General features: G+C 57.3%; 1 protein-coding gene across 11 annotated transcripts in view; it reads right to left on the bottom strand.

Annotated features, from left to right (window-relative positions):
• The window catches only part of SFXN5 (sideroflexin 5), a 114,980-nt gene continuing 100,293 nt past the window's right edge, over positions 1-14,687 (bottom strand). For 4 of the 11 annotated variants that reach the window (XM_028116165.2, XM_028116172.2, XM_028116164.2 and 1 more), the window contains one exon: positions 30-1,877. In XM_028116165.2, coding sequence (XP_027971966.1) covers positions 1,695-1,877 — 183 coding nt within the window. In that variant the 3' untranslated portion in view covers positions 30-1,694. Of the gene's footprint in view, positions 1,878-5,413; positions 5,596-14,687 lie in introns of those variants that run through there. The other 7 variants (XM_028116175.2, XM_088026463.1, XM_088026462.1 and 4 more) reach the window with 4 other exon arrangements.

The following is a 14,687-nucleotide window of genomic DNA, read 5'->3' as shown; positions in this document are numbered from 1 at the left end:
AATAAATGGATAACACGCCAAGCTCCGTATCTAGTTCCCACCCGCCTCCTGAGCTCCCGACAAGCACACCCAGTCGTCCCCTGACATCATGACTTGGGTCTCTCACAGGAACCTCTAATAACCTGTAAAACAGAATGCATTACCTTCTCTGTAGATTTGTTCTTCCTTTTCTGTCCCTTAGCCCTGAGAGATGGCACCACCATCTCTGTCCTCAGCTGCCCAAGCCAGGAACCTGGGGCCATCTCTTGACCTCCCTTTGCCACCTCTCCACCATCAATCACCAGGAGCTGAGCAGTCCCGATCTCTTCGTTCTCTCCATCCCCATTCCACCACCTGGTCTAGGCGCCGTCTTCCCCCAACTTGACTCTCTCCTGGTCTCCCCAGCAGTCTTGCCTGTGTCCACCATACACTCTACTCTGTTGCCAGATGAATCCACTTCCCTACTTAAAGCTTCCGGTGGCTGCCAGCTGAGCCACTTCCATCTCCGGTGTCTCGTCTTGCCCCCTATTCCCTAACACTGAGCTTCTTGCCGTTCACCCCTGGACTGAGTGAGGGCCCTGATGTGCTGTCCCTCCCTCTGCCACTCTTACCTGTGGAGAGGAGGGGAACCAGCGCAGGTGGCCAGGGACTGATAGCAGCCTCCTTCCCTCACTTCCTCATTGGATGTGTATGGGGTCCTTGAGGGGGGGCACCTGGTGCCTCTGTCACCCATTTGTCTACCTTCTCTTTCTCTTTCCTTCTCTTTACCCTCCCACAAGTCCCAGGGAACTGGGGTGAGGTGGGGCCCCAGACTCTGAGAAGATGTCCTTGTCAGGAAGGAGCCAGGCTCTGAGCTTAGACAAGGTTGCCAACAGCTACGTTGGAGTGGGGCGTGAGAAGTGAATGAACATTTTTCAGCCACTGCCCTGAGAGACACCTGGTACTGCAGGGAAGCAAGGGCACATGGGGGTTAGGCCTTTTGGGAGTGGCTGAGACCTTGCTGTTTAAGGGGCTAATCAGCAGCAGGGCTTGTGGGTGAGATGGCAGGAGCGGCAGCAGCTCTGGGAGGCTGAGGGAGCTCCATTCTGAAAATGACCCCGGGCCTTGAGAAAGGGTCACTCATCACTGTCTTCATCCCCTAGCATTCTGACCCTCCTTCTAACCATGGCCTGAGTGGGAGGAGGGAGGCCTTAGGGGCCAGTGGGTGGGGATGGGGCCAGGGGAAGCCACATTCCTGGAGTGTTAATGATCTCCGGGCTGGGCAGGAGCTGAGCCCCCAAACCAGCTAAAAACAACAAACAGCTCCTAGGAGGGATTTGTGTCTGTCCTGAGAGTCAAAGATTTCCGCCCGGATGGGGGCTGTGGCCAGTGGGGCTCTTCCACAAAGAAATTCCCCCGAGACCAGAAGCCCCATGACCTAGAAGTATCGCTTGAGAACAGACCCCATCCCCATCCTTTTTCCTCCCCCCACTCTCCTAGGGAGGCCCAGTGCCCAGGTAAGGGGAGGCAGCAGCCCTCCTGACACATGGGAGGCATGAGAAGAGTCTGTGTGCTCCTCACCTGGTCTCTCCAGTCCTCACACCAGCCCAGCAAGTGATGCTGCTCTTGACATTTTATAGCTAAAGACACCATGGCCCTGCTAGAGAAGGTGCTCCTTAAACATCTGAGGGAATTAAGGGGTGCATAAAGGAAATGACTGGCTGGAAGTCACAGAGTCATGCTGGGGCCAAGCTGGGACTGGAACCCGGGTTGGCCTGACCCCAACCATGGACCTCACCTCTACTACGTGGTCTCCCTGGCAATGGGAGGCCATCAGCTGCTCCCTGCAGGGGTGGAAGAGGCTTGGAGGTCCGGGAGAAGAGTTTAGGCCTCACTCCCTCAGGAATTCTGGGGGCTGCCTAGAGGAAGAAGAGCCAGCATTGTCAGAAGGTGGCTGAGGCCTGGCCGAGGGACTGTGGAGCAGCTAGGAAGGGGCAGAGTTCCTGGGGCTAGTACCATGCACCGCTGCAGACATGGCAACCTTTCCACTTGGCTCAAACCTTGCCTCCCTATGAAGCCTCTCTGGGCTCCCAGGCAGTCCAGAACTACCCTCCCCCTGCACTCCCCCTCCCAGTCCCCTGGAGATCAACAGTACGAGGATCTACCCAAATCCCTGTCTGCTCAAGTTCCTTGCAGTGGGGCCCTTAGTAAAGGGGAGGGGCCTTCTGCAGAGTTCAGCCCACCCCTCTGTCCCGCTTCCTGCCCTCACATGCTCTTCCATCCTTTCCTCTCCCTTTCCTTCTGGGCCTCCCGGTGAGCCTGACTCCTCCCGGAGCCCCGGTCTGCCCCTTCCTCGGGGGCCTTCCCACAAAACCCTCAGGCAGCCCTGGCTTGTCCTCACTGTGCTTCCGTACCCCTCTCGCTCCCACCCACAATCCACAAAGCCAAGCCCCGAGGCTTTAAATCCATCATTTATTGCCCACAGCTCATTAGTATTACATAAATCAGAGACTGAGAAATTTTCTGAGAAGGTTAAAAAGACACTGCAAAGTCTCCTTGGTGTGGCTAAGGCACGTGTGCTGGTGCCTCACTCACACCCAGCCCGGGGCTGGAAAACCACCTTGCCTCTGGTCTTTCTTCTCTCAGGGACCCCCCACCCTGCTCCCAGGCCAGGGGCTCAGGACGGAAAACAAGCCAGCTCACAATCAGGAAGTAGAAAGGGGCTGTCAGGCACCTTGCCCCAGCCGCCGTCTAGACATCTTGGGCTTCTGGTCCCCGCACCATCGGATTGTTCTCTGGAAATGGGAGAAGTGTGTCCCCGAGTCTGAGGGAATGTCTGAAGTGACCAGGAGAAGGTGGACCAGTACACCAGGCCTAGAGAACCGGGGTGGCAGGGGTGCCCTGTGTTCTGACACAGCTGGGCCAGCTACCCCCTAACTGTGGGGCCCGGCTCAGCCTCCTCCCCAGTCATGAGCCAGTCTGTCCGCCATGTCCCTTCCTCTGGCCTCGGCTGAGTGGGGGATGGATGTTGGCAGAAAGTTTTCCCTCGTGGTGTTTTCCACAGCCAAGCCAGGGCTTATCTTAGCAGCATGGCCCACTGGACCCCCACCATCACCCTGAGCTATACAGATCCTTTGCCAATCCCCTCCCCAAAGAGGAGTCCCCCTAGCTCACCTGGAATTGCATTTGGGGGCATGACCAGAAATCATCCAGGAGACAAAGTAAGTCGGTTATGAGATGCCAAGGCCGCAGGGCCGGGGCTGGGGTGGGGCTGGGCGAGGGCAGCCAGCACAGAGACGGAGTCGGAGAGACCCCATCTCTTCCAGGCCTCCAGAGGGGGTGGGAGTGGGGCTGGGGTGTGCAGTTTTGGTCTCAAGGTAAAGTGAAAGAAGAAGACAAGAACAAGACCCATAGAGAGGTGGGGCAGGGTGAGCTAGAAGAGAGCTTTTCAAAAGGGGACCCAGACGTGCCCAGCCTGTCATTGGCACAGTCATATTATGGCAGGATTAGCTCAAAAATACTTGACCCTCTCACACTGTGGCAACCTTTCCCTCCACTGTTTTGTTCTCCCTACTTGCTCTGCTTTCACCCTTTCCTGATTGGTCAGGGGCAGGGGGTGCCGCTCCTGAGGGCACTGGGAGGGGGTCCCTCAGGGCAGCATCCTGCAGAAATAGCAGGGCCTGGCTGGCAAGTGAGGGCAGCAGGGGCTTCTGAGGGGGCGCCTGGTGTCCATGCCTGTGGAAGACCCACGTTACCACAAGCACCCCTGCACTGAGGATGGTGAAAGCCGCCCGTGGCCACACCCTCGCTGCCCTGCACTAGCCTTCTCCTGCACCTGTGTCACCACCAGCCACGTGTCTCCCAGCTGGCGTGTCTCCCCAGGTGGAGTCACCAGGGGAAGGGAGGCCCTGAGGCTGCAATGTTGAGGACTCCAGTCCAGTTGGGGCCAGGAGAGGGGTCCAATGAGGCCCACGCTTCCTCTTTGTTTGCCCCGTTCCCCCTCCCTCTGCAGAGCCCCTGCCGACCTCTCCTCTTCCCAGCCCACAGGTGGGAGAAGACAGGAGCCAGCAGCACGTGGCCCCGGAGGCCAGTGCACGGTAAGAGGTGGCATGTGGGTGTGGGGCCCCACATAGGCACAGCCACCCACGCTATCTCCTCCTTCAGAACTGCAAAGTGTCTGGCAAAGGTCAAGTGTTCCCGGGATGTGGGCTCACATACAGAAAGGCAAGGTCCAGGTTCTGAGGCCAACTGCTGGCTGTTCCCAGAGGGGCCTGCCCCTTTCCCAGTCCAGTGTCCACACTGGGGGATGTGCCTGGGCTGGCCAGCATCCGAGCAGGACAGGCGAAGACGAGGTCCTGCTGGAAGAGCCTGTGGGAACCCCTTGCTCCAGTCCTCTGGTTCCGGACAGGGAGTAGAGGCTCAGAGAGGGGAGTGGACTTCTCCAAGGTCACACAGCCCCTTTGTACTACAGCCAGGGCCTGCAGTTTCTGGCTCGAGGCTGACTCTCAGAGTCAGGTGCCTGGAAACCTGGCCTCCGCCCTCAGGCAGAAGACCCTCCCACTCGGGAAGCGGTAGGATGGGGCAGACAGCCCCAGGGGGCCTGGAGAGGCGCCCCCCAGATGGCAGTCAGCCCTGCTCCAGCTCCAGCCCCACCCTTGGCCCAACTTCCAGCCTGGTAACTACAAGGAGGATCTTCCTGTAGAGGTCAGAAGTGCAGGCCCACAATTCCAACCAAACATCATTCCTTCTTGGGGCTTCTTGCCTGGAGCTGGGGTCATTTCAGGGGCCTCGAATGGATCAGCAGGGTTCCATGAAGGGTGACCCCAGCCCCAGGCACTGGGCTTCATGCAGAGGGATTGGTTCTGCAGCTTGTGCGTGGATGAGGGCCAGCCACGCTAAGAGCCAACTGCCCACAAAATCTTTCAGAGGCTGCCAGTGCTCCTGACTCCCTGGGCCCCCTCCTGAGGACCTTGGTCATAGCTGCTGGTTCATCCTGTGAGATGTAGACTGCCCCCCCAGCCCCCGCCCCCGCCCCAGCCCAGCCCAGCCCAGCCTGGGGAGCCACTGGGCCTGGCCACCAGAATATCCTGAATCTATCAGGCCCGCTGCCAAACCCACCAGCCCCCAGGCCCACTCGTATGGCCACCGCCGGCAGCTGCTGCATCTGGGCAGCGGCAACCAAGGCTCAGACTTGATTCTGATAAAAAAGAAAAAGAAAAAAGAAAAGCAAAGTATAAAAGGATCCTAATTCTACCCTGTGGGCACTGTACAAATATTCAGCTTCACACATAATTGTGCTGAGTAGAGTTCTGACAACCCCACCTAAGGCCCAGAAATGCACTTGATTATTTTTTATAGGAAATGTGTCAGAATTCCTCTCCCGTATGTTAACATGTGAATAGATTAGTCTCCCTTCCTCTGCGGGGGGGGGGGGGGGGGGGGCTCAGGACCGGTGGGGTTAGCTTGCCCCTCCCCGCAGGTGCAGCCCCAGAGACTCCGTCCCCTCCCCCAACTGCCCGGCCTGGATCAAGCTCCAGCCCCAGGCCGGCGGGCCACCACTCACAGCCCCTTGTTGTACACCACTGTCCGACTACTTGTGGCCTGGGCAATCTCAGGCTCTAACTGGGATGTCTCAATCTGCGGAGAGAGCAAGAACAGAGAAGACAGGTTGTGGGGGGCAGGAGGGAAGGGGTGAGCGTGGAAGCTGGGAATAGCATTAGGAGCACCCTAGTGCCCACAGTTCTCCCTCTCCGCCACCTATGGACACATCCTTCTTTACCACCCTCCTGCCAAGGGGCTCAGAGTATCCCTTCCTGTCTAGGTCTTGTCTCTTCCTCTGGCGGCATGTCTGTGTGGGTGAGCATCCTATACTCTGACCTCCGAGTTGTGTCTTCCTCATCTCCAAGGGCCTTGTCCGCTGCACCGCACCACAGCCTGGGCCTGGTCACCACCCAAGGCTGCCTCACCCACACTCCGGAAATCCCAACTCCACCCTCTTGGACTCCACAGTCCCCTAGCCTTCCAGTACCCACCCCCCAACTCTCCCTATCCGTTTTTAGACCACGAAGACCTCAGGCCCCAGACTCCTGACAGCTCAGTCTTCACTCCCTCCCCCTCCTACCCGGACTCCAGGGGCCATCACTCCAGCTAATCCCTAGCCCAAAAAGTCCTTCCAGCCCCAAATGGCAGAAGCCCAGCTTTGGAGGAACTCCAACAGGCATCCACCTTCTCTCCACTTGAACTTTGACCACCTGTTGGAGACCACTCAACATTCACAGCTGGACCCCCACAGTGACCAGCAAACTTCTCCCTGCCGACCACTTCACCCAGTCGGCTCCTTCTCCCATTCTCCACAGACAGCCACCTTAAACCATCTCCACCCTCCTCAGCCACCCCACCCTCAGCCCCCCACTTATCCTGAGCATAAGAGCCTTCCTTCTACTTCAGAGAAAAAGCCAAAGACAACAGAAGGAGCCTCCCAGCATCCCACCATCAAACCCTACCTGTCCACAATCGGTCCACACGGCTCCACGCCTGCCCTCCGGCCACCCCTCCCCTCAGAAGGCAGCACCTCCTGGGGCCCACCGCCCCCCACGCCCACTCTGGGAGCCCCCTCCCGGTCTGTCCTCCTCGTCCCCCACCTTTGCAGCCCACTGACTCTTGACCATCAGCATTTCAACACTGACAAGAACCTCCCATCTGATAAGACGTCCCGTTAACCCCATGTCACGCTCCAGCTACCGCCTGGTCTCTCTCCTCCTCAGCAACCGCATTTCTCTAAAGCACTGTCTCAACTGGCCTTTTCCACCTCCTCACCTCCCACTGACTTTTCAACCCACAGCAAATCTGGCTTCTCTTCCCACCATACTCCACAAAAATCCTTCTCTCCAAGTTCACTGCCGCCCCCAGGCTTTGTGACATCCATTGGACACTTGTCAGGGTCGCTGGGGCCCAGCTTGGCTGGGCCCTCTTCCCTGCACAACCCCCCGGGGGTGAGTCAACCCTCCCGGGGACTCCCAGATCTGAGGGGGCTCCCGCCATGTTTCTGCCCTGAGTCATGGGCCTGCAGGGACTGCCTACTAGACCTTCTCATGGACATCTCACAGGCACTTGAACTCAACCCTAAAATCTAAATCACAGCTGAGGTCACCGTCTCCCCCTGCCCCACCCCAGCTCCCCACACCACCACCCAGTGGTGCCCTGGGCCTGCTTCGCCTCCTCTTTGCTTCCTTTCCCCTCGAGTCCCAGCCGCCCCAGTCCACCCCTACCTCAGACACTGTGAACCTTCCCAACCACAAGCTGGGCCACCCCTCTGTTCCCTATAAAGTGGATCAATGACCCCACTGCCCTCAGGGACCCAGTCTAGACTCCCGGGCTGTCTGTCCCCTGCCTAGCTCTACCCTGCCCCTTGGACCGAAGACACCACACGCACCTACTTATTTCAGGGCCTCAGATCCACTGGGCTTTCCCCAGCCTGACTCTTTGCCTGAGCCAGCCCCTCTGTCACCACCTCTCCTCCTCCCCCTCCCCACTCTCCCTGTTCTTCCTGGGGGCTTATGGTCCAGGAGGTCCAGGAGGCAGCTTTAGACATCTTCCCTCCTCCGGCCTGGGTGTGGCCACTTCCCTGGGCCCCCAAAGCTCCTGGCACTTCTTAATCCCAGTTGTATCACTTGTTGCTGAGGTTGACTGTCCACTCGTCTGCCCCTCTCCACTTTAAACAAGCTCCATGAGGCAGCAAACATGATGTGCGATCGATGGTGTTCATCCCTGCATCCTCGAGGCCTAGGGCCAATACACAGGAGGTATTCAGTAAGTGTTGAATAAATGAATGGGAAGAAGGGAGGCAGAAGGCGCCGGGAGGAGAGCATTCCCCTGGAGGCTCTATGGCAGCCCAGGTGTTGGTTTGCAGCTCCAGGGACTAAGCCGGTAGGGATGCCTGAGCCCCTCCCCCGCCCCCCCCCCCCCCCCCCCCCGCCGCCCGAGGGAGCTGGAAAGGGAGGTGCTACCTCAGTGAGGGGGGCCTGGGCCTGATCTCCACCCTAGGTAGCGTCAAGGAAGTGCGGGGCCTTTGTGGCTTAGTTCAGCTGACCCTGCTCCCAGGTACGTGCTCTATGTCAAGGCAGGGCAGCCCCGAAGAGTAAGGCAGAAGGTGCCATAGACCAGCCCTGCCTTCAAAGAGCTCAGTCACGCCCGGGGCCTGGCACATCAGAAGCCAGGCAAGAGGGAGCACAGTGTGGACCGGAGCTGCTGGGCCTGGTGGAGTTCCGGGGCAAGGGGGACCCTTCCCCTGTAGTCCATGGTTCCCTGATACCCAGGCTCTAGCCACTGGAGAGGGCCAAAGAGCCAAGAGCTAGGCTCAGGGCCCAGGCCTCTTCCCCACCCCCTCTCCTCCAGCCACCTCTTCCCTCCCCACCCCTGCCGGCCTCTGAGTCCCCTCCACCCTACCAGTTCCCCTCGTCCCCATGCTGCCACTGACACAATGCACAGCGCCCACGCTTAAAAATCTAAATGCTTTTGAAAATGTTTAACCTAGTTAGACAAATTAGCAAAAATTTGTGCAAAACAATTTAGGTATTTAAAATATTCAATGTTTTTAAAAAACTGGAAAACTGTTCTTAGCTTTCAGCTGCAAAAACCAACAAAATATAACATCCCAGCAATCTTACCATGAGGTGTAACATAACCCTTCGGGAAAGCTGTTAAACAGCTACTGAGGCATCCTGGGAAATAGCACTTCATTTATTCAAATGCACATATGTCAGGCTTTTGCACCATATGTCATTCCAAGCTATTTACAGTAATAATTAAATCTTAATCAACGTTTAACCTCTGTAAAATGTTTGAAGAATCCTAATCACCCTTCAGACTGCACTAATGAAGGAGAAATATATAAACATAAAAGGAAAATGATGCACAGATATCACACTGGAAAGAACAGTAATTGCAAAATTGTATTTCTTTTAAATATAATCAGTAAATGATGTAAAGTAAGCCAAGGAGTATTTTAAGTTAAGACATCTTGGATGTCAGAGGTGTGAGCAGCTAATTTTGTTCTGCTACCCATAACAGATGTAGCATATTTTATTTTAGTGCCATTATTAGCAACTTCCCATCCCGGCTTTCACCGAAGCACTGAGGCCCGCATTAAAATCGGAGAGGCTGCTCACCACCATGGTGGAGGACCACAGGCCAGGGCCACGGCCCACTTGACCCACTCGACCCACTCCCTGGAGAGTGCTGGCCCGGGTGCAGACTGAGGTCTCATCCTCCCAGCGGGGCGCTGTCACAGACCCAGCCCCCGCCCCCCCCCTCCAGGCTCCCCGTGGTGCTGAGGGCAGCAGGTAGGAGGGAGGCAGGGGGGAGATTCTGGCAGAGGAAAGGCTCTGGGGAGGGGAAGGTGGCTGAGGTACTCAGAAGCAGAGGCTTGGGGACAGAGTGGCATTCAAGGCTTTTTCTCTCGTTTCAATTTAATCAGCCCTCAAGTCAGATGTTTATGGCTGCCAACGCCATCCACCAGGGCTGGGCACACAGAGATGGACAGGGGATCTCCTCCACGCCCTTGAGAAGCTCAGAGTCTAGGGGAGGAGTCACACATGAAAGCACATGGATCCCAGAGAGACGAGGTGCCATGGAAACTGGGGAGGGGGTGGGGGTTACCATGTATTGATGAAGGAACAGGGAAGAAAGACTTCTCAGAGGAGGTAGGCCAGGAAGAAAATGGAGGATTTTGATTCGAGAGGGCAGGAAAAGCTGGGTGGATGAAGGGAGAAGCATCGGCTGGCCAGCATTGTTTGGCGCATGTGGGGAACGTGGCAGGAAATGGAGGTGGGGTTAGGACAGGCAGGCCCCTGTAGGCCACACGAATGTGTCAGTGGGGGCCATGGGGAGCCATGGGAGGATTCGGAGCAGGGGCGGGCCATGATCCAGACTCTGCTTTAGAAATGTTTCTCCGGTGGCAGTGGATGTGGAGGATGGACTGGAGGGTAAGTGGGGGAGCAGCTGTGGGAATGAGAGGTGCCAGGTCCTGCCCTATGATGCTGCCCGGGGGGCTGTGGGGACGGTGGCACTGGGATCCTCTCTGGAGAGAAATCCATAGGAGCTGATGACCAATCCCATGTGGGGGTGAGAGGGAGGTGTCGAGGATGACTGTGCGTTGGATGACTCCTAATTCTAGCTCAGGAGCTGGGGTGGCTGGTGACGCTGTTCTGAGGCAGGGAATGCGGGAGGGGGCGGCTCAGGCTGGGCCATGTTGAGACCCCGGGGTGCAGAGGCCTGGGAGGCAGACAGGGCGTGGGTTCTGGAGCTCTGGGCAGGGGTCTGGGTGGGAGAGGGAGCCTGGGATGTGTAAGCACAGCCGGAGCCCCCAGAGTGGGGGAGCTTGCCCAGGAGAGCAGATGGAAAGGGAGGGCGCCAGGCCTGGAGAACAGGCACATTTGAGGGGTGGGTGAAGGGAACAAACCCATGATGGTGGCCTTGAGGGACCAGCCCAGGAAGCAGGAGCAGTGACAGAGGGTGCCACAGCATCAGGCAACATGGATGCCAGGCCAACAGTTTTCTGAGTGGTCCCAATGAGGACTGAAAGGCTTCGGCCTTCGCAACGGGATTTGGTGACCTCCGGAGTCCAGATTTCTTACCCCCAACTCAGCGCCGGCCCTAGGCACAGACCCTGGCCTCCATCCTGGGCCAACAACTGGCTGTTCATTTAGACTCCTCTAGCCTTGGCTGGGGCTTGGGCAATGGCGGCTCTCATGGGTGTCGGGACCATTGGGGGAGGACCCCAGGCTGCTTGAAGATCACCCCTCTGAGGTGTGGGGGTGCTGGGTCTCCCCCACAGAAATCACATCTGGGCTCTGCTGATAAATGGATGTGATTCAGCTACTGGGTAAGGGCACCAGAACACCCTGCTGCTGCCTCAACCAGGGACAGAGACAGACGGCTGTGCTGTTGTCCTGGGGCACCCCTGCTGCTACGGGGGCTGACGGATAAGCAGCAGAAGCTGGCTTTATGTGCCATGGAGGCCGCAGAACACATGGCGTGGTGGTCACAGAAGCTCATGGGTGGCTTGTGGAGTGAGGGAGGTGCCAAGACCCAGTAAGCGGAGTGGGTGCAGCAAGCGGGGATGGGGGGGCACCAGTAGCAGCCCAGTAAAGGCTAGAGGCCCCCAGGTAGTGGGCTGAGGGCAGGGGCTTGGTTCTGACTGCAGACAAGCTCTGACGGGCCTCCTCTAGGGAGAGAGTGATGAGGAGAGAGGGGGCTGGGCAAGGAGTGGCCACAGGCGCAAGGGGTGACCCAGCCCCGGGTGGGCAGCGGTGGGTAGGCGGGAACCCATAGGTCCCTCCGTTCACCTGGCAGACACCTCCCCAGGCACCTGACAGTCGGTCAGCAGGGGATGGGGAGCCAGAGCCCCAGAGAGTGGGGGCTACTGGGCCCAGTGAGGAAGCTGTGGGCCTGCTGGGGACATGTGTCCCCCCCGCCACCATGAGAAAAGCAGTGTCGCCCAGCTAACATTTCCTGCCCCCCCCACATCCAAGCCCCAACCCCGTCCTCCACACTCAGCCAGACACTGCTGCCCCTCACAGCAGACAAACCCCAACTTTTGGTTGCTTCTCAGTTGGTTAAGCAGCTGCCTTCGGCTCAGGTCATGATCCTGGAGTCCCGGGATCGAGTGCCGCATCGGGCTCCCTGCTCAGCAGGGAGCCTGCTTCTCCCTCTCCCTCTGCCTGCCTCTCTGCCTACTTGTTCTTTCTCTCTCTCTCTGTCAAATAAATAAATAAAATCTTAAAAAAAAAAAGAACATAGAAGCTATTTGCAATCCTAGTAAAAAGACAACCTAATTTAAAGAAATAAATAAATAAAGTCAGTGGCAGAAAACACAAAGCACCATGTCCAGTAATCGCAGCCTCCCCCGAGCGCCCCAAGGCCCAGCTGGCCCCAGAGTCCCCTACAGCAAGGCCTTCCTTGGTGGTGTGGGAAGGGTTAACCCCGGGCTAGCCTCCTCGCGGGCTCATTAGGGTGGGGGGCCAGAGTCAGGAATGCCTGTGGGGCCTCCTCTGCCCCCCAGCCTGGGAGCACACACACCTGCAGCCAGCGGCCAGTGGATAGTTTACATATTTGAACCTGGAGCTAAGGTGCCGAGACATAAACAGGAAACTGGATCCCTGGCCTGTGCCCCAATCTCAGGGGCTTTTACCTACTACAAAGAACTTCCTCCTCTTTGCCTTTCTTCTGGTGGCTTTTCTGCCTCCTTTTCAAAGGCATAGGGCTGGGGGGGGGGCGGGTGTGGGCTGTTCAGTGTGACCCTGTGACATGGCTCAAAGCAGCCTCCTGCTCCTGGCCAGGGTTCTGCACTTCTGAGCATCTGCAGGTGGTGGTGACATTGACATGGGGTCCAAGGCCCAGGCCGGCACCTGACAGACCCTGTGGGCCTGAGGCCCCTTTCAGGCCTGGAACCTGCTGGGCAGCACTCCCCACCCTCTCTCTCTGGGGCTGAGCCGGCCTCAGGTCCTGCTCAGACACGTAAGTCCAGGCCCCATCTTTGGGGAAGCCGTCCCAAGGGTCCTGGAGGGCAGGGGTGTTAGGACAGGGCTGGGGAGCAGCTGAGGCCTGAGCCCGGTCCCCCTGGGTCAGGCCTCTGATGCCGGCTCTGGGCTCCCACTGCCTTCCCGATGAATGTCAGATTCCTTGGCTGGACCCCTAAGGCCTTCTGGGACCTTCTCCAGGTTCCTCACCTACTGGCGGCTCTCCATTTCCAGTACATTGTATGTTTAGCCTTTGAGGCCTGAGTCCACCGATAGCCTAATCTCTAAGGCTGCCTCCTCCAGGAAGTCCCCCCTGACCTTCTCAAACCAAATCCACTGCTACTGCCTCTGGTGCCCCTGGCACTGATTTCCATCTCCTTCACATCCCGAGTCCCAGGCAATTCGTTCACTAACCGTCTGTTAATATAGCAGTCCCCCACCTCACCCCATTTCAAGCCGGTAGGTCCTTGATAAAAGTCTAATCAAATTGAACCAAAGCTCCCCAAGTGCAGGAATCCCGTCTTACACTCTTCCACCTCCCCTGTGCAATGTGCACCCAGGGAAGGCTCAGACCCCCTCCCCATTTTGGAGCTTTGTACTGCTCCTGGGTGCCCCCTGGTGGACCAATCTCAGAATCATTCTCTGTCCTCCATCTTTTGGGCTTCGAGGCCTCAGTTTCCCTGTATGTGCGGTGGGAAGATTTTCTACTTCTGGGGCCTGAGATGAGGATAATATCAAGAAACCGGTGAGAGGGCCCCGTGGAAGCTTGGAAAACCTGTGTGACGCTGCATAAGGAAGGCCGGACTCCCATGGCTATCTTAGGGCCCAGGTACGGTCTTGCTCGCCGGCATCTCCTCAGGGTTCACAAGGCTGAGCCCTTGCTTGTGGGCCAGGCCTGTCCTATGCTGCTTCGCACATACTGATGCTTTTAATCCTCTCAGCAGGAGCTTTGCAAAACCAAGCCTCCTCCCTCCCTGTCCTGAATTCAGCGAGGCTTTCAAGAAGGTCCTGAAAAGAACCAGGAGGGACAGGCTGAGAGGTGGCCCCGCTGAGGCCTGTCACTAGGGCATGTGTGGGCCTGTGTGCACGCGCAGGTTTGGGCCGGGGGTGTGGGGAACAGGCAACATGACAGGTGGCGTTGGTGTTCCTGGGCTCTGAGTGGCTCTGCCATTCCCATCCATCCCTCCTGGGGGGTCCTGTGGGCAAACTCCAAGAAAGCAGCGGGCGGGGAGGCGGCAGATTTCTGACGGCAAAAATAGCCCGCTTTGGAGTTCAGTAGAGACTGATTAAACCAGTAAATGAGAAAAACCCCAAACAAACATCTCCAAGCAAAGTGGGAGATGGATTTGAGATTAGAGGGGAAGAGGCCCCTGCTCTGGGAGAAGGTGAACATCTGTGGACTCAGGAGGGACACAATGCCCTCTAGACTTTGCCTCTGGCCTCACATCAGGACTGGAAGAGCAGGAGAAGCGGGAACCAACAAATACAACCAACATGCTCTGGACTAGGTGTTGATAAGAGTGCTAATTCTCAGCCTTAGGGACACCTATGCACTGAGGGAGGGAGAAAGGACTATTGACCCGAGGAGGTAGATGGGACATAGGAAACACACATCACCAGAGTCTACATGTGTGAGGTGAGACAGATCCTAGTGGGGCTCATCAGAGAGGACTTCCTGGAGGAGGAGTCATTTCTAGAACAGCTTGAATGTAGAACTGAGCTCATTCCCAACTCTTCCCCATTCTTGGTTGGGAGTTCAAATGCCTTCTCAGAGAAAGAGAGCCTCTCACAGCTTCCAGCCAAGCTGGCTCATCAAAGCTACCATTTTCCTCAGAGCTGGTGATGGGGAGTGAGATGGAAGAGGTTCTGGTGCCCACTGAGGTTACCCATATTCTTTTCCCATAGAGGGAGGACATGCCTCTTTGTTTCTTAACTCTTAAAGCTGGAAGGGGGACCAAGGATGGGTAGGGGGTAGGGAATGAGAAGGGGGTGGCTGAACTTGACCCTCAGGTACCTCATCTACAGCATGGATGTGGCCTCTAAGAGCCACCCTCTGGGGCCAGGGTGAAATGTGGCTTGTGGGTAGGTGTGAGGACGTGATGAGGGCCTTGGTCTTCTTCCAATCATGCTTTCTAGTGCCCTGGACCCTGTAAGGCTGAGGTGAGGAGATGCTAGGCTGGGGTGTGGGGTGGGGTTGGCAGGGTTGACACG

This window comes from Eumetopias jubatus, unplaced genomic scaffold (genome assembly GCF_037043125.1).
Source record: "Eumetopias jubatus isolate StellerSeaLion01/CBP00866 unplaced genomic scaffold, mEumJub1_p1.0 scaffold_9, whole genome shotgun sequence".
Lineage (NCBI taxonomy): Eukaryota > Metazoa > Chordata > Mammalia > Carnivora > Otariidae > Eumetopias > Eumetopias jubatus.
Note: the sequence above shows the minus strand (reverse complement) of the source record. Positions and strands in the feature narration are given on the sequence as shown.